Source organism: Neopsephotus bourkii, unplaced genomic scaffold (genome assembly GCF_033783945.1).
Source record: "Neopsephotus bourkii isolate Nb327-2 ecotype Australia unplaced genomic scaffold, CSIRO-AGI_Nbou_v1 NB_616, whole genome shotgun sequence".
In the NCBI taxonomy this organism is placed as follows: Eukaryota; Metazoa; Chordata; class Aves; order Psittaciformes; family Psittacidae; genus Neopsephotus; species Neopsephotus bourkii.
In genome coordinates this window covers 805,715-829,493 of record NW_026901116.1, presented here as the reverse complement: position 1 = coordinate 829,493, position 23,779 = coordinate 805,715, and the positions used below count along the sequence as shown (strand labels likewise).

The following is a 23,779-nucleotide window of genomic DNA, read 5'->3' as shown; positions in this document are numbered from 1 at the left end:
TTTTGTGGTGCCTCTTGGCAAGAAGGATCTGAATGACGTGTAGGATTGCCTGGAACATACATACCTCAGCTCTGGAGCCAGGCTGAGAGAGCTGGACTGGTTCAGCCTGGAGAAGAGAAGGCTCCTGAAGGAGAGACCTTAGAGCAGCTCCAGTGCCTAAAGGGGCTGCAGGAAAGCTGGAGAGGGGCTTGGGACAAGGGCCTGTAGGGACAGGCCAAGGGGAATGGCTTGAACCTGCCCGAGGGGAGACTGAGCTGAGCTCTTGGGCAGAAGCTCTTCCCTGTGAGGGTGCTGAGGCGCTGGCACAGGGTGCCCAGAGAAGCTGTGGCTGCCCCATCCCTGGCAGTGCTCAAGGCCAGGTTGGACACAGGGGCTTGGAGCAAGCTGCTCCAGTGGAAGGGGTCCCTGCCCGTGGCAGGGGTTGGAGCTGGATGGGATTTAAGGTCCCTCCCAGCCCAAACCAGTCTGGGATTCTATAACTCTGTAATATGATACAATATCATACCATATAATCCTATATCTAGTCTAATGCTTTCCAAAGGAAATGAAGACCCAATCAGTGCCTGTGAGTTTTGCCCATGTATTTCCCCCTCTGCTCCTCCCAACACTTCTTGAACTCATCGAAAGAGTTCACAAAATTTCATAAAGTGTGGAGGGTTATTAAATTACTACCAGTTTCATGGAAATAGGATAAGAGGGAAGGCCAGCAAGTGCTGTCCCTAGAGAGGGACTGCACTGAGAGCTCACGCTTTGTTACACCCAGAGAATCCAGTGAGAAGGGGGTTTTATAGATGGGATAAGGTTCAAGCAGGGTCGGCCCATCCTTGTATGAAAGTCGATCAATCACACACATGAATTTATGTAAAGCCATGCTTGCTGAATGCGCTGCTCACTGAAACACTTGTTAGGAGTTAGGCCATGGTCTTTTCTATAAGCCCCTGGCTGACTCTGTAAATGGCTTGATACTTAATTCCCACGTGGACTAATTAAATTTTATTTGTTAAAGGAGCTGTCAGTTTTCAGCATCTCTGAAGCAAAGTCTGGGCTTTATTTGCTCATTTTTATCTCCTGGAGAGTTTTAGGGCTTAGCTCACCCACAAGAGCATCATCCCTGTGCATGGTAACGACTGTGCCGCAGGATTTCCATGGCTTCTTTATACTCTTTGCAAATCCATTTATGCCACTTCTCCTGTGCAGGGTCTTCACCACCAAAGGGTTTTGTGGAGGCGGGGGGGGCACAGGCACCTCTTCAAAGTTTGCAGAACGCTGTTTTTTTTCCTTCCCTTTTAGTTATTTCCTATGTCCGAATAGGGTGAGGAAGCTGCGCTGCCCTGCATGGAGCAGCCATGACCATGAGGTCATTTCAGGTGAGGTGAAGAACTTCTGCTGGAGCCCTTCTGGAGGCTTCCTCCTGGGACAGGTTGGACACTCACCATGGTATTTAACCCTGCACACATCTGTGGTGCAGGAGGAGGAGCATATCAAAAGCTTGGGGTTCTCTGGGCTCCTAAAAGCAGCGCTGGTTTCCCTCTTGCCCATCACATTGTCTGTTCACTTCTGCTTTAGGCATTAAATCAAGCCATTGAGCAGACCGGTGATTAATAACCCATGTGATTTCCATCTCTGCAATTACAGAATGGTTTGGGTTGGAAGGGACCTTAAAGCTGGTCCGGTGCCACCCCACTGCCATGGGCAGGGACACCTTCCTCTAGAGCAGCTTGCTCTAGTCCGTGTGCTGTTTCTTTCTAAATTGTCTCCATTTACATGATTGGGGTTTTATCCATTGGATTTTTGCTAAACTCAGAGGTCCTGTACATCAGTTGTACGATCCACTCTTTAAACATGCTTTCTTTCAAGCAGGATGGGGTTTCCTAGAGGCTTTGCTGCCTCCTCTGGGCCTGGGTGAGGGTGTCGGTGCGCAGAGGTGTTCCTCGTCTATCGATGGAGTACAGCGATATGCAGGAGGTCACGGACCCACAGACTAAATAAGTGATGAGATGTCATGAAAAATTCGTACCTGAGCACAAGGAAAGCTCAGCCCATGCCATGGCCTTGCTTGGCTTTTATTTATTTTTAATTTTTCCTTTCTTTTTGGATTCACTGCGTGACTTATTCATGCTTCTGTCTCGGGGGGTGGGGGGGCCTTCAGAAAAGAAGCCCTTTTTAAAGAGAAAAGAATATCAGACACAGCTGATGGTTCAGAGAGGAAAATCACAAAGCAAGAGGAAGGAGTGTGGGAGAAAGCATTAAGGCAAGAATGAAAAATGAGGCTCGGAGAGAGGCTTGTTAGCAGCAAAGAGATGAGCAGCAGCATATAAACAGGGATTTCATTGCAGAGTTTTGACTTTGCATGAAGGTTTCAAGGGTTCACGAAGCGCTGAACAGCGAAATCCTGCTCTCCTGGGGCTGTGCCTCTCGGTTGTCTCTGCTGGATCTGCTGTAGGTGAGGGTGGACGGTGTTAGGGATGGAATCCTGCTCTTCATGTATGATTTACAGCAAACCTCCGGGGAGACAGCAACTGCCGACTGCGGGCTGGTTCTCCAAAACTACGAAGTTCACCAAAGGGTGAGAGCAATCCTGCTGAGTGGAAACTGTAGTATCGCTGGCAATTGGAAATGAAACCCTGCATGTGATTGCCTCCAGGGATGTACGAGTAATTCTATCCCATATGGATCAAGAGATGGGAAGAGGCTGGGTGTAGAGACAGCCAGGCAGACTCTGCTTTCTGACTGTACGTTTTCAGGTTAAGAGGCCTCTCTGCCTCTTGCCGTTGCAGTGTGCTTATATCCCTTTTGTCTGAATTTATTCATGCTCATTGCCTTTGATAGGGTCATTCAGGAATCCTCTGGCTTTGATGAACACCTTGTTAGTGATTTATTTCCTTCCCATAATAACACTGTCCTTCCCTTCCCTTTCCTATATCCCTTTTCCTATTGCCACTCAGGGCTTTAACTGTGTGGCGCCTTCTGCCATGGGTGCAACTGGTGTGGTTGCAGGTGGATGGGGATGTTTCTGCTGGAAATAAGCATCTGCTAAAGGAGCTTGGTGGAGGATGCTGAGGACACCAGCTTTACCCCTGAGAACAGCACACAAACCCAGTTACTTTCATTACTTTCATATCTTCCCTTCATTAGTACCCATTCCTTCTGGACCCAAAGCTTTGCAGTTCTTGGAAACTATTAAGATATCCTGTTCACCCACAAAACGAGCCTTCACTTGCAGATCTCTGGGTCTGGCAGTGGGAAACCTTGTGGTGGTATTTGCTTAGGAAATGAGCTGTCTCAATGCCGTCACCCTCTGCTCGGGGGCTTGGACCTGTCCTTGGGATGACAAGGTTGCAAGGTTTCTCCTGTTAAAGAAGAAGTAGAGTGGTTTAGTGTTGATTTGGGGAGATAAAAAGTGTTTTGAATACTTGATATAAGTGATTATGAGATACATGATTGTGGTAAATGACTATTGCACCGGTGCTGCTTTGCTAATGGTTTTTCTGCTCAAACTTGACTTAAGGACGAAGTATCTCAAAAACCATCTTCTGCCCTTCCAGTGCTGCTTCCTGGATGCTGAAGGGGCTGGGACTGCTCTTGTCTTGTGATACCATGCCAAGAGATTGGCAGGGACAGCATTATTGCCACCACAAGTTCCTCTTCTGGGCAGTGACCCTCAGAATCCTGAGAGTTTAAAGTCCATTTCTGAAGCTTCTAAGCCCAGGTTTTGCCATCTTAGTAACGTGAAAGAGCAGCTTGGGCTGTGAGGTGGAAAGTGTGTGTAAGATTCATGGTTCTTTGATGGTTTTGCCATAGCTTTTGCCATGCACCACCTCAGCTCTCAGCTCCCAGCTCCACTCTGGCTGTAACACTCGTTGTGCTTTTTTATTTCTTTAAATAATTTCTTTCCCCCCTTTTTTTTTTTAGCTAACAATGACCTCAGCTGTTTGTTTAAGGAGTTCATAACCCCACAAAAACGTTACGGCAACCAAAGGGAAGTTTGCAAGAAGCCCTTTGGTTGGGAGCCTCTGGCATCGATCTGCTGGGCTTCTGCTTTATGTTCCTATCAAACAATAATCAAATTAAGGGGAAAGAAGAAAGCAAACAGTTTGGTGTAAATAGAGACAAATCCATGTTGGTTTATCCTTCCGCAGTGTTGAGCACAGGAAAGGGTGAGCAGACGGCTTGGCCTGGCTGCCTGTTCCTGCAAAGAGGTGAATGAGGCAGCAAAATGGTGAAGGAAATGTGGGTACCTACAAGTAAACCCTGGGATAACACATCCTGGTATTGTATTGTGACAACACCTTCGTTTTGGGCTGAAATTGCCCAGGAAAAGGGATGCTGGGTTTAAAAGCAAGGCTGCTAAGGCTGGACTTAGAGCTGAGGCATGTTTAGTTTATGCTTCAGTGCGCCAGTGTCGTGTAGACTGGACCATTCTTGAGGGTCTTACTGGTTTGGAGGAGTTTCATCACCTGTGGGCATGCTGAGTTAATGGCTCTGTCAGACCTGGAACCAGAAGTTTGGTGATGGAATGTGTGTGGCAGTTCCCTGAGTAGATTCCCATGGAAGAGGGGTGCAACTAGATGAGCTTTAAGGTCCTTACCAACCCAACCCAGTCTGTGGTTCTATGTTGCGGGTTCTGCATATGAGGTTTTATCTGCTCTGGCAAATCTCCCTCCTCTGAAATCACTTCTACATTAAATGTATCTGTGTCTTTTTTATTGCTATTATTTTTATGTTCTGTCTTCTCATTTCCCCTTTTTTCCTTGTTTCCCTGTTTCTATTTTCTATTTTTACTTTTTCCTTTTTTTTTCTTAGGGTTTTTTTTATTTTTTTATTTTTTCCTTTTTTCTTCCCTTTTTTCTCTTTTTCCTTTTCCTTTTTTTGTTTTTTAGCTTTTATTATTTTTATTTCATTTTCCTTTTTTTCTTGTTTTCTCTTTTGCTTTTTTCCTTTTAACTCCCTCTCTTTCATTCCCCTCCCATCCCCACTCCTGTTGGTTTTGGTCTGATCTGGAGGGGGGCGGGGGGGGTTGTTCTCCCCATATGTACTCCAATTCTTCAGAGCAGTTTTCTCCTGGCACCTTTAAAATTCCCTAGAGTTTGGGAAAAAAAAGATGCCTTTGGGATGCTGTTGATCACTGGAACTGGCCACTGCAGGACTGGGGGAGCATCAGCTCTGGGCATCACACTGTTCAACCTCTCCTTAAATAGGGCAACACCTTTCAGGTTCCCATCTCAGCAACTGAGACACCCCAAACCCTCCCTTTGCAGCCCTACCAGTGTGCTTAAAGGGCATATTTAACCCCCAAAGGGATTTCCTGCTGTTTTCTCTCCCTTCACAAACCCTTATGCTGTGTCCCCATCACCGCCCCAGCGATGGGTGTCAAATTCCCTGCTCCACCGGGACCTTGTCGTCATCTATTGCCTTTTTTCCCCACAAATTGCTCTATAACAGGGTGATAACTCTGCGTGCACATCGTAAAACATCTCTTCCCACAATTTACCCCCTATGTCAATGCTAGGGGGGTTTCTCAGCCTTGCCTTTCCCTCCTAACCCGGCTCTTGGCATCCGAAATCTGCCTTTGTTTATACCTTTCCAAGGCTGTGACAATAAGTGCAAGGCCATCCAGAGGTTAGTGTGACACCATGTAAGGAAAAGCCTTTGCTTTTGTTTTCAGATTCCTCTGAAGGTTGTGGGGTTTTTATCTACAACAAATAGCCATAAATCCTGCTGGGTCTCCCTGTGCCCAAGGCTGCAGCACGAGCCCGGCGGATGCAATAGCAGGATGAAATGCTGCTTCAGCTGGGATCTCTCCTGATGCTCAGCCTTTTCATCCCAACATATTTAGTTACAGGAAAGCGTGCCTTGCAAGGTTTTGGAGGTTTAATTTATTGGAAGCTGGGGTTTGGTCACCGTGGGTATTTTCAGGATGCCAAAAGCAAGTGTTGAATGCTTTCTGCACAAGAATGTTGTTCCCCCCTACACATTAGTTTCCTGAAATTTAAAAGTTCCTAAAGTGGTTTGCACCCAGCAAGAATTGAATGGGTTCAAATCATGGTGTTCTGGTGAGGCACTGGAATGGGTTACCCAAGAGAGTTCTGAATGCTCCATCCCTGGCAGTGTTCAAGGCCAGGTTGGATGGGGCTTGGAGCAAGCTGCTCTAGTGGAAGGTGTCCCTGCCCGTGGTAGAGGGTTGGAACTGGGTGAGTTTAAGGTCCCTTCGAACACAAGCCAGTCTGGGATTCTGTGGTTTATGTACTGGGACATAAAAAGTCTGGGGTCCAGAGTATGCAAACCCTCAGAAAGCATCAGCTCGCCTAGTACCATCAACTGGAGTCCAGTGATTTCATGGCCTTGCTGGGTAAAATCTGCCTTAGATTCTAAGAGGGGTGACGAGCCATCCCAAAGGGAGGTTTGGTGGTGTCCACTCAACCAAACCAGGGACTTTTTTACTGTGTAGTGGAAAATATAATGCGAAATAATGGACTTTAATCTTTATATTTTCCATAGTAATTGATTAGACGCCAAAGAAATATGATTTTATTTTCCTGAAGTTGGGAATTACCAAATTCACTGATTTCTATCCCTCTGCAAAGTTATTTCATTTCAGGATTTGCTTTTAGCCAAGTGTTTCCTACCAGTCTTGTCTTCACAGCTGGTTTAAATATCCACTTGCTTGTGCGTCCACCTCTCTGTAGAATACTCTAAATGGCTCTTGCTGTTTTCCAAACACTATTTGAGACTCTGGAAATATAAATCTCATGACCTTATAAAAATAGTTCTAATCAACCACCCAAATTGCTGAGTTATTTGATGGACTAAATTGGTTTTGCAGGTGATGCTACTAGATACAGGGAATGACTGTGCTTTCTGGGGGGATATCTCTGGAAGTTGTGTGTTTGCAAAGCTGAGCAAACCTTCTCAGTGGGAGCTGACAATGTCCGAGGTCATCTCCTCCATCTTCTCGTCCTTGCCTTTTCCATCTTCTGCGTTGGGCAGAGACCCCAGTGTCACCACTGTCTTCAGCAGTGATGCTGGATCCATCTTCTCTGGGCACGCTCCTGTGAGCTGTGCTGAATGCTCCTGTGAGCTGTGCTGGAGCAAGTCTTCACACCTCAAATCCTGTGTTCAGTTCTGGGCCCCCCACTGCAAGAGAGACATTGAGGTGCTGGAGTGGGGCCAGAGAAGGGCACTGGAGCTGGTGCAGGACCTGAAGCCCAAGTGTGATGGGGAAGGGCTGAGGGACCTGGGGGGTTCAGCCTGGAGAAGAGAAGGCTCAGGGGGGACCTGATGGCTGCCTCCAACTGCCTGACAGGAGGATGGAGACAGGAGGGGGCTGATCTTGCATTACTTAAGCTCCCCCTTTGCTGTCTACTGGCGCTTGGATGTTTCTCTGGGTGAGGACCAAGCCCATGACAAGTAAATGATGGGAAGCATGAAACCACGTCTTGGTGCTCCCATTGCCCAGCCATTCCCAAATCCCTATTTCTTGTTGTGTTCCTTGAACCATCCAAGACGGGTTCCCCTGTGCAAAGGTTCTGTCTTTTCTATTTGTTCCCTGTGTGCCACCCCATCAAGGGAGATGCTGCCTGGTGGCTTTCTTGTTCATCTTGAGTTGAAGAACTTCTTTCCACCTCCAAATGATGCTGCTTACCTCCTCATCTCCTGCTCCTAATGGATATTAAATAGCTCTATAATTAGGAAAGTGGCATGTTTTGAGCTTCATAAGCAGAAAAAGGCCATTCATCCAGCAAAGCAACAGCAGAGCCAGCGCTGGAGCCGCATGGTCCTTGCTCTGAGCTTGGACCACCCGCAGGTACCACAGCTGCCCTCCCGCATCCCGCAGGTGTTTGAACCCTTGAAAGCAAGCAAGCCTGCTCTTTTTGTTTCCTATAGAAAAAAAGAACTCACCCCAAAGAAGTAGTTCCAGGTCTGAGCCTGCCTCCTGCAAAGCCAGGCAAGGGCACTGCAGTGTGTTTTCTGTTTACAGTAGAGCTTAAAGAAATAAGCATCAGTTACATAGGGGGAAAAATGAGAACACAGTCAAATTGGACCCCAGGGCAAGGCTCGCCGAGAACAATAGATCTGCTAAACAAAACCACCGAGGGTAAGGAGGAAGTTATCATGAAAAGCAGGGGATATATTAGTTTAGTTTAGAGTGGGTTGGGGTTTGTTTTTTCTCGTGAAGAAAGGAAAGGTATTTCAAGCACTTGAACTTGAGCGTCTCTATTTCGCCGCCCAGACGGTGTCCTCTCGACCGGCCAAGTGACCTCTGCCAGCGGATGCTGAGCTCTCCCTTTCCCTCTGTGTCAGCTGGGAGATGAAGAGGCGGCTGCCTCTGCCTCCCGTCACGCCTGCGTCTTGGAAATAAATGGGAGCGCGGCAACGGGCTGCGGCGCGCTGCGTGAAGAGGGCAGCCAGAGTTTAGGAGGCCATGGCCTGACAAAGGTTTCCTGCTGGGTGAAGGGAGCCACCAGACCTGATACCGCACCTTGCTGCTCTTTTTTGCTTTTTCTTGGGTTTTTTTTGAGCAGAAAGCCATATAAACCTACCACGGGTTATCCCTGCTCACAGTGGGCACGCAGAGCCCCTTGTTCCTATGGGAATCATAGAGTCGTAAACCACGTTGGAAAAGACCTTTAAGATCGTGAAGTCCAACCATTCCTCAGCACTGCCAAGGCCACCACTAACCCATGGCACTGAGGGCCTCGTCTACACCATGTGTGAACACTTGAGGGGATGGTGACTGCAGCCCTGCCCTAGGCAGCCTGTTCCAATGCCTGATCACCTTTTGGGGAAGGAATTGTTCCTCAGCTCCCATCTAAACATCCCCTGATGCAGCTTGAGGCTGTTTCACCTTGTCCCATCCCTTGTTCTTTGGGAGAAGAGACCCCCCACCTCCTCACCCCATCCTCCTGTCAGGTAGTTGTAGAGAGCTGCCACAGAGCCCATACACAACTCATTGCATGCTCTGGCGCAGAGAGCAACCCTGCCTCCCTCCTATTCCCTCCTATAGCTGCCTCTCCATCTCCTGCATGTGCCGGTGCGCTCCAGGCTGGTTCCCAGCAGCTCCCGGCGTTTCCATCGCTCCCCCTGCCCAAGGAGGACGGGAGGAAGCGCGCCGATAATGCTCATTAAATTTATAGCCGCGTCGCGCTGTAATGTTTAATCAAGGTTACGTGACTGTGTGCTGCCGCGCAGGGTACAAGTTCAACGCAAGGTGAATCTTGTCTGAGATAATCTGAAAGTTCACTCGGAGGTGAAGGCAGCCGCAGCTTCTCGTAGACCAGTTGGGGTTAGCAAGAGGTCACCTCCTTTTTCTTTTCCTCTTTTTTTTGTGTGTGTGTGTGTGTGTGTAAACCCCTTTTTTAATGGGCAAACAAAAGGAAAAATGCAACTTTGCAGAGGACTTGGCATCAGCTGAGGAACAGGAAGAGTAATTGTGGTGTGCTGGCCCCGTGCTGCGGTTTGGTACCCCGGCTGCAGGGGTCGGGGAAGGTGATGCCAGCACATTTAGGGACAGCGGGAGCCGTTCAATTCCACTTGCGTGGCTTTCTTGCACTGTGGCAAGGAGGGGACCCTGAGAGCTGAGCTCAAAAAGGCTTTGCTGCTTCACTTATCTGTACTGGTGGGACCCCCCCCAGTGAGAAAAACACTCAGTGCCCCTCACCGGGGTGTCTGGGCATCACATCCTGGCTGTTGGTGGCACCAAGTGGGGCTGTATTTAGCTGAAAAGTGGGCTCAGTTGTCTTCTGAGCAGACCTGAATTTGCAGATGAGGAGCATTAACTGTAGGTACCTGTATTTGTAGATGAGGAGCATTAACCCCTTCTGTCCCAAAAGCCTTCTGGCTGCAAATCCCTGCTCCACCAATTAATTGGGAACATCTTCTACTAGAACGGAGGCATCTAAAGTAATTTTTCCCTTCTGATACTATAGGATCGATGAGGGAGTGATTTGTCTATAGGTTTATTTGGGGCACTGCTGCTTTTCTCCCCTCTCAACCCACTTTCCTGCATTTAAGGGGTTTTGTGTTTCGTTTCTGTGCTCTTCTTAACTCTTCACCTCTTGTACTAAAGCATCCTGATCTGCCATTGAGATACAGGGATTTTCCATGTTATTTCTTAACATTTTCTTCAGAGCTCCTGATTTGGGAGTGAGGGTCAGGCAGGGTAAGTCAGGTAAATGCACTAGGCTGTGTGCACCCACACTGCAGCAACAGAGAAGGTATTTCTGTATACAAAGGGTACCCGAATGCACAATGCTATCATCTCCCCACCACAGAGCAGAGGGTCTTTTCCCATCAGCAAATCCACCTTTTCGTCCCCATAATAGCTTCAAAAAAAATGCTTCTAATTACCTACAAGCTGAGTATTTCCCAAGCTTTGCATTCCAAATTCAGCCCTGGTAACCTCAGATACTGACCCCAAGCATTTAGCCAGGCTCCATCCTTACTAAGCTGAGCAGTGGGTGCACTGTCTGGCCGTGGCCACTGAAGATCTGAGCCGGAGAGGCTACCAAGGGGATGCTTCTAAAGGAGACATCTTTGCTTGGGGAATGAATCCCCTTTTGTGATGGTTAAATGGAAACGCAAAGTGTTATTCAATAGCTCTCCCTGGAGAAGGCTCTTCCGAGGCTCTTTCATTTCTTTTGGCTGCTGCTCAGTATTGTCTCTTTGTCTTATTGTAGGATCTGGAGGGTAGAAATACGGTCGTCTTCTCTGGAAAAGCACCATGCAAACTTGTGAACCTGCGTGGAGAATTTGATGAGTCTAAATAATCATTTTCATGAGTGCAAATTGGCTACTAAATCCAGCAGGGCAGAGTTGCTTCTTGTTCTTTTGGCCATTCATAGAATCCCCCATCTGGGTGGTTATCACTAGAACCAACTGATTTTGTTCACAAACATTGAAATCCCTGTGGTTTTGGACCAAATCATTTTCATGCCTTGCTGGGTTTTTTCTTTTCCAACCAGCACTGCATAGTGTTCTGTGTTGGTTGGAGAAACTTGGGATTTCCCTAGAATTCAGTGTAGCCTTCCCTATGGGCAAGCCTCCAGTGAATGACTAAAGCCACAATCCTGCACCATCAAAGTCAGCAGGAGTGTGAACGAAGTGGGTAGGGACTTTCCAGCCATCTTCAAGGCTGTCATAGAATCATAGAAACATAGAATAGTTTGGGTTGGAAAGGACCTGAAAGCTCACCCAGTTCCAATCCCCTGCCATGGGCAGGGACACCTTCCACTAGAGCAGCTTGCTCAAGACCCTGTCACTGTTAACATGCTGTGCTAATGCTCGGTGTCTCCACCCTCGCTCTTGGGCTGCTTTGCATCACTTCTCTTGAAGCTCAACAACCGTTTGTGGCTCCTTCATGTGGTTTCGTGTCACAGGCTGGGAGGAGAAGGTGGATTCCTCAAAGTTGTATTTTACCCGAAAGGGAGGTTTTTTGCTGTAAGAGCGGAAATGAGCTACAATCAGAAACAACATTTTCTCAGGTGAAGCTGTTAAAGATTTTAACGAGACCCTTGGAGTAAATATCTTCTGAGACAGTAGAAAAGTCAACCCGGGTAATTACAGCATTACTTCAAAGCAGGTGAAAAGCCAGAGGTTTTCCTCGTAATAAACGACGAACGGTTGCAGATGGGAAACCAGAGCGCACAGCACAGGCAAAAAGCTTTCTGGAGACCTTCCCCTGGAAATCTGATGTAAGAAATACAAAAACCTATAAACAGGCAATAATACAAATCTGAAAATAATCCAAACTGCACAAATTAGGGCTTTGTAGGTCTCAAGCCTTTCTCCGTTACATACTGTCCTATCCGCCATAAATGTTTCCAGATTCTTCTCATGCTTTTTTCCAAGAACTGTTTCACTTTTGCAGATATAAGTAAACAGAAAACAAAAAGAAGGAAAGATGAAGTTTCTGCCTTAACTCACAAAATCAATCCAGTTAAAATGTGAGATGAGGAACTTGGAATCAGTTCTCCTCCCTCCAGCATGAGTGTTCAGGAGGAAGCATAACCCCTGGTGGAACATCGGCCCAGGAGACCTGGAGGGGTCACTTGAGCTTTGGGTTGTTGTGCCTTATAGAGAGGTCCAAGCAGGCTGGACGGCATTCTGGGATCTGCAGTAACTCCTAGATGTCCATCCCTCTCTTGCAGACAGGTCTGGTAAGCAGCTAAAATAAGGTTAACCTTCCCTGTGCCCTGTGTGTGTTGATCCATTGGCTTGTGCAACATCAGGTTACTGTGGGTGTTACCCAACCCCTCATGCAAAGTACACTCAATACCTAGAGCAAATCTTAGTTTCCAGTGAAATCAGTGACAAATCTACTCCTGCTTTCATTTAGGCCACAATTTTACCCTCTCTGTCTTTCACAAGTAAACGAACAAACGTGATGTTCCAATTCCTGGTGCCTTTTCTTCTTAGTAATGCTATTGTCCAAACCCACATCTCTTCATGGGTTAGAGTATTTCTTTCTCTTTCAGTATTCATTTCCCACAAGGCATAATTGAAACCTCACCAAAATAAATTATTTTGAATGTACTTGTCTGTGGCTGCTGGTGCTGGAAACTCTTCGGGCTTTTGTGCTCTGTAACAGTTACCCGTTGGCTGGTAGTTGGGGCTGCTCGACCAGGGATGGGGATGTGCTGTGGGCAAGCTTAGGCATGGGCAAACTGAGAATTGGCATTGGGTTGAATTCAGTTGTCTCTTGTGCTTTTGTGGAGCAGGACCAGGTCTTACCTGGGTGTTTTCTGGTCCCACTAGAATCATAGAATCATAGAATAGAATCATAGAATAGTTAGGGTTGGAAAGGACCTTAAGATCATCAAGTTCCAACCCCCCTGCCATGAGCAGGGACACCTCACACTAAACCATATCACCCAGGGCCTCGTCCAACCTGGTCTTGAACACTGCCAGGGATGGAGCATTCACAACCTCCCTGGGCAACCCGTTCCAGTGCCTCACCACTCTAACAAGAAATAATTTCCTCCTTATATCCAATCTAAACTTCCCCTATTTAAGTTTGAACCCGTTACCCCTTGTCCTGTCGCTACAGTCCCTAATGAAGAGTCCCTCCCCAGCATCCCTATAGAAGTGTCTTGTCTCTTTGGGTTTAAGTGGGATGATGGAAGACCCCAAGTGCTGCCTTCCTCTGGTCCTCTTATCACCTTTATCAAAGGAGCTGTGGAGTTAAATCAATGAAATGACCTTTTTTAAGGCCGCGGAACGTTTGTAAGCTAACGGTGTGATCTCTTGCAAGCTGAAGCACGACTGGTTTGTAGAAGGTCAAAGGCTGATCATTCTTCACGCTGCTTGCAACAAAGATTGGGGAAGAGGAACATCAGACTTAGACTTTATAAAGATAAGAAGGGGTAATGGAGGTTTTAGGGGTGGATTCAGTTTGGTTCTGGAAATATTCCCTCCTTCTACCCCCAGAAAGCAGGAGCACTTGCTCATGGACATGACTCTCAGCAGCTTTCAGGGCAGGAGTGCTGCCTCCAGCTGGGAAACCACCAAACCCAACTTATAATTAACACTTCTGTGCACCCTGGCATCCAGGGGACATAAAGCTCATCATGAAAGCTTGATCATAACCGTGTGGCATTGCTGTCCCTTCCACATTGATCTGAACCTCCCCCAGAACCAAGGAAGATCTCATGCACCCACTGTTGGCACCATCTAGACCTAGGCCAGGCTCCTCCAGACGCCTGGCTGTCTCCTGCTTTAAGTCACAGCAAGTTACCTCTAATTCCCTTAGCTTGGTTGGATGTGAGAAATCCGGGATAATTGCCTTTGAATTTGTTGAAACAGGTCGCAAGGTTTGCCAGCTAATGGTCCTGAGTCGTCTTTCCCTTTTCATCCGTCAGTGTTTGTGTGTATGCTCATGCTGATGGTGTTTGTTTTGGGGCTCCTTAATAGCAGATGGTGCTTTGCAGAAGGCTTGTTAGGCAGTAACACCTCATAGCCCAGCTCTGGCCAGCCCCAGCACGGTCCCTGAGCACTACAGAGAGTCAACAGCTCTCAGTAGAGAAGAGTCTGTCTCCTGCTGTACATGTGCTTAGAGGAAAAAGAACTAAAAGGGTAGTTAACAGCTGCAGATACACGAGAATTCCCTGATTTAGGCTTTTATCAGAGGGAAGATTCAGTTCTTCAAAGGATGTTTCCCACCAGCCCTTGCATCATCTGGTTGCTGGTGGATCTGGTGATGCTATGATGGTGTTGGCAGAGGAAAGTCCTTTCCAAACCATTTTGATGCTTTTCTCATGTCATTGTGAGTAAATATTGTGGTGGGTAAAAGGGAAAGGGCTGTTTGGTTCTGGGATAGAATAGTGGAACCATAGAACAGCCCAGGTTAGAAGGGATTAAAAGATCATTTGGTCCAGTCTTTTGTGGTAAGGAAAGCCTAGAGGAGATTATCTGGCACACTGTTCCATCGCATCTTGCAAACGTCCAGCACTGGGGACTCCACCACATCCCCAGGGAAGTTGTTCCAGTGGATGATTGTTCTCACTGTGGGAAATGTCTGGCTTGTATTGAGATGAAACCTCTCCTGTGTCAACCTGGAGACATTACTGCTTGTCTTCCCCATGTGGCTCCTTGTAAAGAGAAAGCCTTCATCCTCCATGTAGCCACTCTTTAAGTATTGGAATACTGTGATAGGGGTCTCCCTGAGCCTTCACTTCTCCAGGGACTAGGCCTTGAAGGAGAGTGAGGGTCTTCATGATGGGGTTGTTTCTCCTTTACCATCTATGGTTGGACTGTAGGCTGCCCTCATGGAGCAGCTCCAGTTGCGAACAGTTGCTCTTTTAATTTGGATGAGTTTTGCTTCCTGCTTCAGTGGATGGAACATCATGTCACGTGTGGTGGAGGTTCTACCTCAGGAAGCTCTTCCCTCTGCTAACAGTGGATGATCACACTATTCCAGTAGAATTGTCCATGAGTCTGGAGCATTTGGTGTGTCTCTAGTGGCGGTTTCTTGCAGGTCGAAAGTGTTTGGGTGCAACTCCCTGTTTGTGGATGGTCAGAGTGGTGCTGCATCAGTTCAGAAGAGGGGAAATTAAAAACAGGAGAGCCAGGTATTGCATGAAGTCAGGGATATCAGGAATTTCCATCTGTTCTGCAATAACATTTGCCCTTCATGTCTCAGGCGTGAGGAGGGGAGGAGAGGTCCTTGGGGCTGAAAGAACCCCACATCTAGAGTTATCCCTGCAGCATCATATGAGATAGGACAGGGGGGTTTTGCATGGGTTTATTTTCATCTTACAGAACATGAGTCTCCCATTCCTGCCATCTTCGTTATCTGTAGCCACCATAGGTCAGCTCCTGGGTTTGTGCAGAGCCTGCTGTGATGTTGGTACAAGAGTGGAAATACTGGTGCTTCCCTTGATCGTGTTCCAGGGTGCTGGCGGAGCTCGCTAACTGTGTTTAGAATCCCTTTGGGTTCACATTACGTTATTTCTGGCTTGGCTGAAAGAACTTTATCCAGATCCAGTGCTGTTGGCTCATGTCAGACAGAACACAGTGTCTCGGTTCACCTTGCATCTGGAGGGAAAAGCTTGGGAAGTCATTGCTATGTCCCACCAGCGTGCAATGAGATTATGCCATCATTTCCATGTACTTGATGCCAGGGGTGTGAAAACATGAGATTTGAGGAGTTGGAGATGGTGATGTTAGAAGGGGGTGAGGTGGTTTTCAAGGTAGAACTGGGGGAAATGGGGAAAAGGTGTTTCTCAGCCCCTGCCAAGAGGAGCCTGAAGCAGGACTGGGAGCTGGTTCCCAGTTTAATTCTTTCTTTACAGTGTTGCCCTCTCTTGAATCACCATTTGAGTTGAAGTTCAGATATATATGTATAAAAACTTTGGGTTTGGGGTATCTTTCTGCAGCATATTCAAACCATTCTCCATTTTTCATTTTTGTTATATGTATGTGAACCTCTGCTCTGGAGACAGGCTAAGAGTGCAGGGGTTTTCAGCCTGAAGAAGGAAAGGCTCCAGGAGACCTTAGAGCAGCTCCAGTGCCTAAAGGGGCTGCAGGAAAGATGGAGAGGGGCTTGGGACAAGGGCCTGTAGGGACAGGCCAAGGGGAATGGCTTGAACCTGCCCGAGGGGAGACTGAGCTGAGCTCTTAGGCAGAAGCTCTTCCCTGTGAGGGTGCTGAGGCGCTGGCACAGGGTGCCCAGAGAAGCTGTGGCTGCCCCATCCCTGGCAGTGTTCAAGGCCGGGTTGGACACAGGGGCTTGGAGCAAGCTGCTCCAGTGGAAGGGGTCCCTGCCCGTGGCAGGGGTTGGAGCTGGAGGAGCTTTAAGCTCCCTTCCACCACAAACTAGGCTGGGATCCTATGATTAATGAATGAGTTGTGATGTAGATTACTGTTAGTTTCTAAGAACTCCAGAGAACCTCTCCCCACTCCTGCAGCAAGATGCTTCTCATACCCTGGGAAGCTGCAGGTTCGCAGCCCTGCACAGCACACACAGCACGTCTGCAGCTTTCTGAGCTTATTCCACTTTCACATCATCACGCTAAAAGCTCCTCTTTTTTTTCTCTCCCTCTTCTTTTCCTTCCCCCCCAGTGTATATGCTGTCGAGTTTGATTTATAGCCTTGAAAAGGAGACTCCAGTTTGAGGAATTAATGGTATTTGCATATTTTATTTGGAAACTCCCCTGGCAGACCCGCTGCAGCCCAGCGCCGCGGCGCAGGCGGGTTTTTCCTTTCTCTTCCCCCCCCCACTCCAGTCATTCACGTTTAGCAGCAGAGGTGAAAAGTTTAAACAGTAAAACCAATAAAACCACATTTATGTGACAGATAAATCGCTTCGAGACAGCTTGCTCTGAGCCATCGGGCTTCCTCCTTGCAAGACCTCTTCTCCTATGGTACCTGACCTGCGGCAGGGCCCTGGGAGTGCCAGCGATGCCCTGTGCCACACAGCAGCCAAGGGCAAAGGTGCTGGCCCCGGCTATCCTCAGACCTGCCTCGCCAGCAAGATGGATGTGAGCAAGCAGTTGTAAAATACACAGGCTATCCATCACTGTCATGAGCTGGCCGGGGGGAGTCTGGGTCTCCCAGTGCCTGGGGAAGGTCCAGCCCAGGTTGGGAGCACATTTAGGATGGGGCTTATTTAGAATCATAAGATCATTTAGGTTGGAAAAGACCTTTGAGGTCATCGAGCCCAGCTGTTGATCCAGCACTGCCAAGGCCACCACTAAACCATGTCACCAGGGGCCACATCTACACGTCTTTTAAATACCCCCAGGGCCGGTGCCTGCAGCCCTGCCCTGGGCAGCCTGTTCCAATGCCTGAGCACCCTCTGGGGCAGGAATTGTTCCTCAGCTCCATCTAAACCTGCCCTGGTGCAGCTTGAGGCCGGTTCCTCTTGTCCCCATCCCTTGTTCCTTGGGAGAAGAGCCCAGCCCCTCCTGGCTCCATCCTCCTGTCAGGCAGTTGGAGGCAGCCATCAGGTCCCCCCTGAGCCTTCTCTTCTCCAGACCGAACCTCCCAGGTCCCTCAGCCCTTCCCCATCACACTTGGGCTCCAGGCCCTGCACCAGCTCCGCTGCCCTTCTCTGGCCCCACTCCAGCCCCTCAATGTCTCTCTTGGAGTGAGAACCCTAGAGCTGAACCCAGGATTCGAGGTGCAGCCTCACCAGTGCCCAGCACAGGGGCACAATCCCTGCCCTGGCCCTGCTGCCGCACTGGTGCTGATACAGGCCAGGATGCTGGTGGCTTCTTGGCTTCCTGGGCACAAGCTGCTCATGTTCAGCTGGGTCTTGCCAACACCTCCATATCACTGGGTTTCTCTCAGATGTGGTTATTGTACTCTTGCAGCTAGGAATGCGTCTGGAGCTATGGGAATAGCTTGATGGATGAGAGTAAAATCGTAGAATCCCAGCCTGGTTTGTGTTGGAAGGGACCTTAAAGCTCCTCCAGCTCCAACCCCTGCCATGGGCAGGGACAACTTCCACTAGAGCAGCTTGCTCCAAGCCCCTGTGTCCAACCTGGCCTTGTACATGCCCGTGTGCAGAAGAGCTGCATTGCTTCAACCTGGCTGAGCTGAACTGAATTGGAGCTCAGCTGTAGGAAAGCTGTGGGATGGGGATGGCTGTTGGCCTAAGGACCATTCATTTTTCACCTTGCCCTGGTAGGAATGGTGAGCATTGGCTCAGGCTCCCAAGCTGGAGAGCAAGGGCTGAGCTGTGCATCTGAGTTCTTCTTAAACGGCTCCCTATGCTGCATTAGCCACACTCTTTCTGAAAGACATTCATGCGAGGTTTCTCTAGGCCCTTTCCTTATCCATCTGCTGAGCCTTCCCCAAGCCAGTGCTGTCCCCTTCATCTTCCTTTATGACACCTCCCAATGCTTTTAATTCCACCTCCTCCTAACCTACTTCTAATCTTCCCCTTTTCATTTGCTTCTTCCGTAGTCCCTTATTCCTGGGGCTTTATTTCTACTCCCTATGAATGGCTACCTGGCCCTTCCATGGCCCGGCCATGCACTTTCTGTGCAGTAACTCGTGCTGCTTTGTTTATGGGTTGCTAGAGGCACGTTCATCCCTCCAGGGCCACCAGCAAAAGGACTTTGGTGTGTTGGGCGGGGATCTGCTTTAGCCTGTTCAGCCATGCAACTTGCCCCAGCAGCCAGCAAAGCCCTATAGAAGAGTTTGGGCCCCGCTGTGCTGTCTGAAAAGAGCCTGTGAAATCATATTTAAGGTTGTCTCTTGAAGGTGCCCATTGGAAAAACCTCCCGCCAATGATGTTCAGCTCGGGTTTGTAGTTAACACAATGGACCCGCCATACAAAGCCGCTCGGGACCGCAGGCTGGAAAAGCCCTCTTAGGTCCCGGCTAATCCGTCCCCCCCGCCAGCCCATGGGATTGTTCCTGACAGCTTCTTTTCTTTGCCCTGACCTACATAGTCAAAAAGAATCTTGTTGCACATTTTTGTTTTGTACCTTGAGGTCTTGGAGGAGCTAAATCCCCTTCTTGGCGGGGCAGGATGTGTTGTTAAACAGTGCTGGAGCTTCCAGGAAAACCATGGAGACGCGGGTACAATGAGCCCTCTATGGTCCCCGCTTGGCTGCGGGATGGTCCTTCTCTGGGCTTCAGTGGTGGGTGCTGGGAGCGATGAAGATGTCCACATGCTTGGCAGCCTGTCCTGCAATAGAGTGGTCACAGCAGCTCTCCAAGGCAGAAGGTTGGAGCAGGGGGGGAATGCAGACGCTCTTAATTAACCTGTTTTAGATGATGGAGAAGAAGGCTGCATCCCATGCATCTTCAGCTGTGCTCTCAGGGGCAATGGAGAGGCAAGTCCTCTTAGGGGTAAAGAGGTCCTCGTGTGGGAAAGACATAGAATCATAGAACAGTTTTGGCTGTAAAGGACCTTCAAAGGTCATTTAGTGCAACCCCCTGCAGTGAGCAGGGACATCTTCAACTAGATTGTGAGAGCTCCTGTTTGGGGTTTAAGGGAAACAAAGATGCAAAAGGTGGGGTGGAAGAGGGCATACAGGAAGCCTGGGCTGTAGCTTGTTCGTCCCTCAACTGGATTAGCTGAGAGTGATGGGGAACTCATGGTGTCCTTTGTGGAGGTGAAAGACTTCAGGTGTGGAGCAAGGGCTGTGATGGAGGGCTGAACTAATCCTTCCCCTACTGCCAGGGGCTGGTGGTTTCTCTTACAAACGTCTGGAAACCACCTGGGATTCCTGGTCTCTGGTAGCTGTGTTCACCCAATAAACCACTGAGCTCCTGAATGGGTCCCAAACCTCCCTAGGGAGGTGTCATCATTGTTAGAGATGCTTACAAAGCACTTGAAAGCTGTTGAAGTGGACCAAGCCTGGTGAGAAATCCTTGTGGCATGGTTCAAATGGTGCTGGAGGCCATTTGGGGCCAGAAGAAATTTGCAGTGACTTTAACCCCAAAGCTGCCATCCTTCTGTAGCCGAGAGCATCAGGATGTCTTTGCTACCCATCTCCTTGGAGTATCTTGGTCCTCCCATCCTCTGTACTGATAGTTCACCCCAAAAACAGTGATAAAATAGCAGGAGTGAACTATAGCTAAATTAATACAGCCATACATAAATTGACATTAAATTGTGATAAATTAATGATTGAATATGTTAAGAGATAGATATTAGCAGATAGTATTAAATGAATTAATAAAGACTAAAACCCATTTGCTGTGGTTAATTCATCCTGTCCAGGGTCAGCTTTCAGATCAACCATCCGCTCTTTGACCAGCTTTATAAATCTTCTATCTGTGTGTTTTTTGTGCTCCAGCTCTTAGATCTGTTCATCCAGTGGGACTGGTCGACGTATTTGGCTGACTATGGGCAACCCACATGCAAGTATCTTCGTGTGAACCCAACGACAGCCCTTGTCCTGCTGGAAAAGTGAGTGCGGGTCTGGATAACTGGGATAATCTTAGCCCCATCTTGCTTTGAGTGAGCGTGGATTTTAGCAGCGCATTCCATCGTGGTGCTGCAGGGAGCAAAGATTTCACCTCTGGGTGTGCAGCGGGAACTCAAATAGAAACACGCTGTTTTATCCCTCTAAGCAGAATTCCAGGGTTTGTATTGAAATGCATTGACTTGCTGAGGGTCTGACTTTCTGTGAGGTGGTTTGTGCCACTCCTGTGACCCACCAGCAAGGAGGGAGAGTCCGTGAGTTCGCTGCAGACCCTAAGAGTAGGATCTGTTCCAGGATTGTTCAGCCTGGAGAAGAGAAGGCTCCAGAGAAACCTTAGAGCAGCTCCAGTGCCTAAAGGGGATACAAGAAACTTGGAGAGGGGCTTTGGCCAAGGGCCTGTAGGGCCAGGCCAAGGGGAATGGCATGAACCTGCCTGAGGGGGGACTGAGCTGAGCTCTAGGCAGAAGCTCTTCCCTGTGAGGGTGCTGAGGCGCTGGCACAGGGTGCCCAGAGAAGCTGTGGCTGCCCCATCCCTGGCAGTGTTCAAGGCCAGGTTGGACACAGGGGCTTGGAGCAAGCTGCTCCAGTGGAAGGGGTCCCTGCCCGTGGCAGGGGTTGGAGCTGGATGGGATTTAAGCTCCCTTCAGCACAAACCATTTCATGACTGTATGATTTGCTTCACCCATAACCCCTCTAGCAGGTGGGAAGAGAGGTGCCACCAGTCAGCTGGTAGGAGGTAGCCCAGGTAACCCGTTCTTTGGTAGACTTTCAGGCTCTCATTGGGAGCACTGGCCTCCCTCGGAATGCTTCCAGGCTTTGGAGGTGCATCTGTAGTAGTTATGATCCATGTAACTGAACCACCTCCTCTTGCAGAGGTGAATAAGTAATTTCACATCAACTTATGACATCTAGATATTATCACTATGGTTACACAGGGACTGAACTTCAGTAGTTGCTGTGTGTAAAGCACTTTTATACATCATAATGTTGGTTTTATATATGTATTCATGTGTTGTGTAATAGCCTGTGTTATTCATAACATATTCATAACTCAACATCCATAATGCAAAAGCTTGAGATATACTCAGAGCTATAAATAAAATGGTAACATAAAAAGCTATCAAAAATCAGAGAACTTGGACATCAAGCATTTAGAAGAGCAAGGGAATGGGAAGCAGGCAGTGAGGTGGGATCTGTGGCAGTTTCTGGGATGGCACTAGGACAGCAGGAGGGCAGCTCCATGCTCCTGGCCATTTTCCCCAGGTATTACTCAAGCATGCAGCACCCATGCATTGGTGTTAAAAAGCCACAAACCCCAGCTTGGCTTGCCAGCCGTCTCCCCAAAAGGGATCTCATTTGAAGGTATCCCATTTGCTTCCCAGTGTTACCCACTAGGTTAGCACTTGCATCTCCTGCATCCTTGTGGCGTGGCATCACTGGCACAGCATCATCACCTGCATGCTCTGCCCTCTTCCTGCTTGGGCTTCAGGCCCTCTGGGGAGTCTTCTGTGCATCATCCACCAGCTCCAGCACCCCAGACACTGTGCATTGACCCAGCCATAGCTTCAGGCACATCCACTCCCCCATCCCTCTCCATAGCAGCCGAGCTTTGCCCACAAGGCGATGTGAAATGCTGATCCACTGGTTCACTTTGTAACCTGTTTTCATCATTATCTCTTTTCCTAATCACACATCTCCCATAGGATATCACGAGTGTAAGTATGCTGCTTGCTTGGGCTTTTACCCTCACCTTGCAGTGACTTTATTGTTTGATTTAAATGGAGCACTAAATGATCTAAATGCAAGCTGTCTTTGGAACGGTTCTCACCGGTAACTTTATCGTCTCAAATGCACTAATTAGAGCTAAAAGAGGAGCTTTTACTCCATTGCTTTTTTTCCCTTATAGATTAATTTAAACAAAGCTTGGCTTTATTGAAGGTGGTGTTCGTTGACAGGGGTGGGGACAGCACTGAGCTCCCTCTTTTACCCTTCTTATTAATCCTTATGCTAATGCATACAGACCACATTACAAACCCAGGCTTGGTTGTTCCAGGGCACTGCAGGGACATACTTAAAGAAATTAAAGTCTCAATTCTCCAAAGAGCTGCTCAAAAGCATTGCCACCCACTTTCAAACCTGGTAGTCTTGGTGTCTGGATGCACCACTTCATTAGGGACCAGGTGCTTCCTATAGCTAAATGCCTGGAAAGAAATAGGCTGGTGTTTCTGAAAACCTTTAACACCAACTACATTGCATTGGCTCAGTGTCATCTGCAGGGCTGTGATGGCAGGACCAGAACTGGTGTGGTCTCCTCAAGCAGATCTGCAAGCTCGGCTTTCCACAGGGATGCAGCAGCCCCCCATGCTGCCAGGTCCCTGGCATGGCACAGCCCGGATTCTGCAGGATTGTGTGTCCTGTAGGCGACTTAATTCATTAATAATACTTAATATCATAGTGCCCATACCTTCATGCACTGTCTGGAGATACCAGCAGCTCCTGTCCCTCCCAGACACTCATCTCCACTTTAACAGGCCCACCTATGTGAGTTTGTTACGGAATCAGTGCTCCAACCATAATGCTTTTTCATCCTGATCCAGCAGCTTTATCCATGCTGATCCTTTCTAATAATTCAAAGAAGGTTTTTTTTCATACAACACATGTTACTTCAAAAACATTTCATGGACCTGAACAGATCCCATGGGATCAGAGATGGCTCCGAGGATGCCCACGACGAGAGAAAGGGCTCTTAGGGCAGAGGATGCAGCGGGCAGTGATGGAGAGTGATGGGTACAGCACTGGGTGGAGGTTTCTGAAGGTACAGGTTTACTGTCAGCACCTCTGATGTCCCCATGTAGGCTGTGAAGTAGAAACAGAGCTCTCAGCCCTCCTGGTGAAGTGATTTGAGACCCGCTGGAGCTGTACAGCACTGCCCAGGGTGTCCCATGGGAGGATGGTTATGTCCAAAATTGAGGATACTGGGACACCTGTATCCTGTGAGACTCAAAGATGCTGCTTTCCATCGGAGCATCACTCACTGCTTCTTGCAGAGGAGCAGCTGGAAACCTGCGTTGCTTAAAAAAGTAGAGAAATTAAGAAAATAATATTTACTTTGGTGAATAAAGGTGCTCCAAGCTATCTTGTTACTGTTGGGAAGGCAGCTTGGTTGTAATCCTGTGTCTTTGGGCACTTACAACTTTAGCAAATTAGCCTTTCAGATAAAGTTGTTATCCTTGTTTCCAGTTCCAAGCTGGATGTTTTTGGGAACATTTCAGATTCCCTTTGGCCCTTTTTTATGAAGATTGAAGCATGAAGAAACTTAATTTGTTATTTTGTTTAAATTGGTTAAATAAGTTTCAAGAGGTTTGCTTTTGCTCCGTTAACTGAAAAAAACCCTGGTTT

At 48.2% G+C, this 23,779-nt stretch overlaps 1 protein-coding gene across 8 annotated transcripts in view; it reads left to right on the top strand.

Annotated features, from left to right (window-relative positions):
* EXOC6B (exocyst complex component 6B) overlaps positions 1 to 23,779 on the top strand; it is a 325,177-nt gene that overhangs the window by 271,993 nt on the left and 29,405 nt on the right. For 6 of the 8 annotated variants that reach the window (XR_009725215.1, XM_061351946.1, XM_061351945.1 and 3 more), the window contains one exon: positions 20,252 to 20,364. Coding sequence is in view for 6 of the 8 variants with exons in the window: in XM_061351946.1 (XP_061207930.1) it covers positions 20,252 to 20,364 (113 nt within the window). In the remaining 2 variants the exon portion in view is untranslated. Of the gene's footprint in view, positions 1 to 20,251; positions 20,365 to 21,253; positions 21,363 to 23,779 lie in introns of those variants that run through there. The other 2 variants (XM_061351947.1, XR_009725216.1) reach the window with 2 other exon arrangements.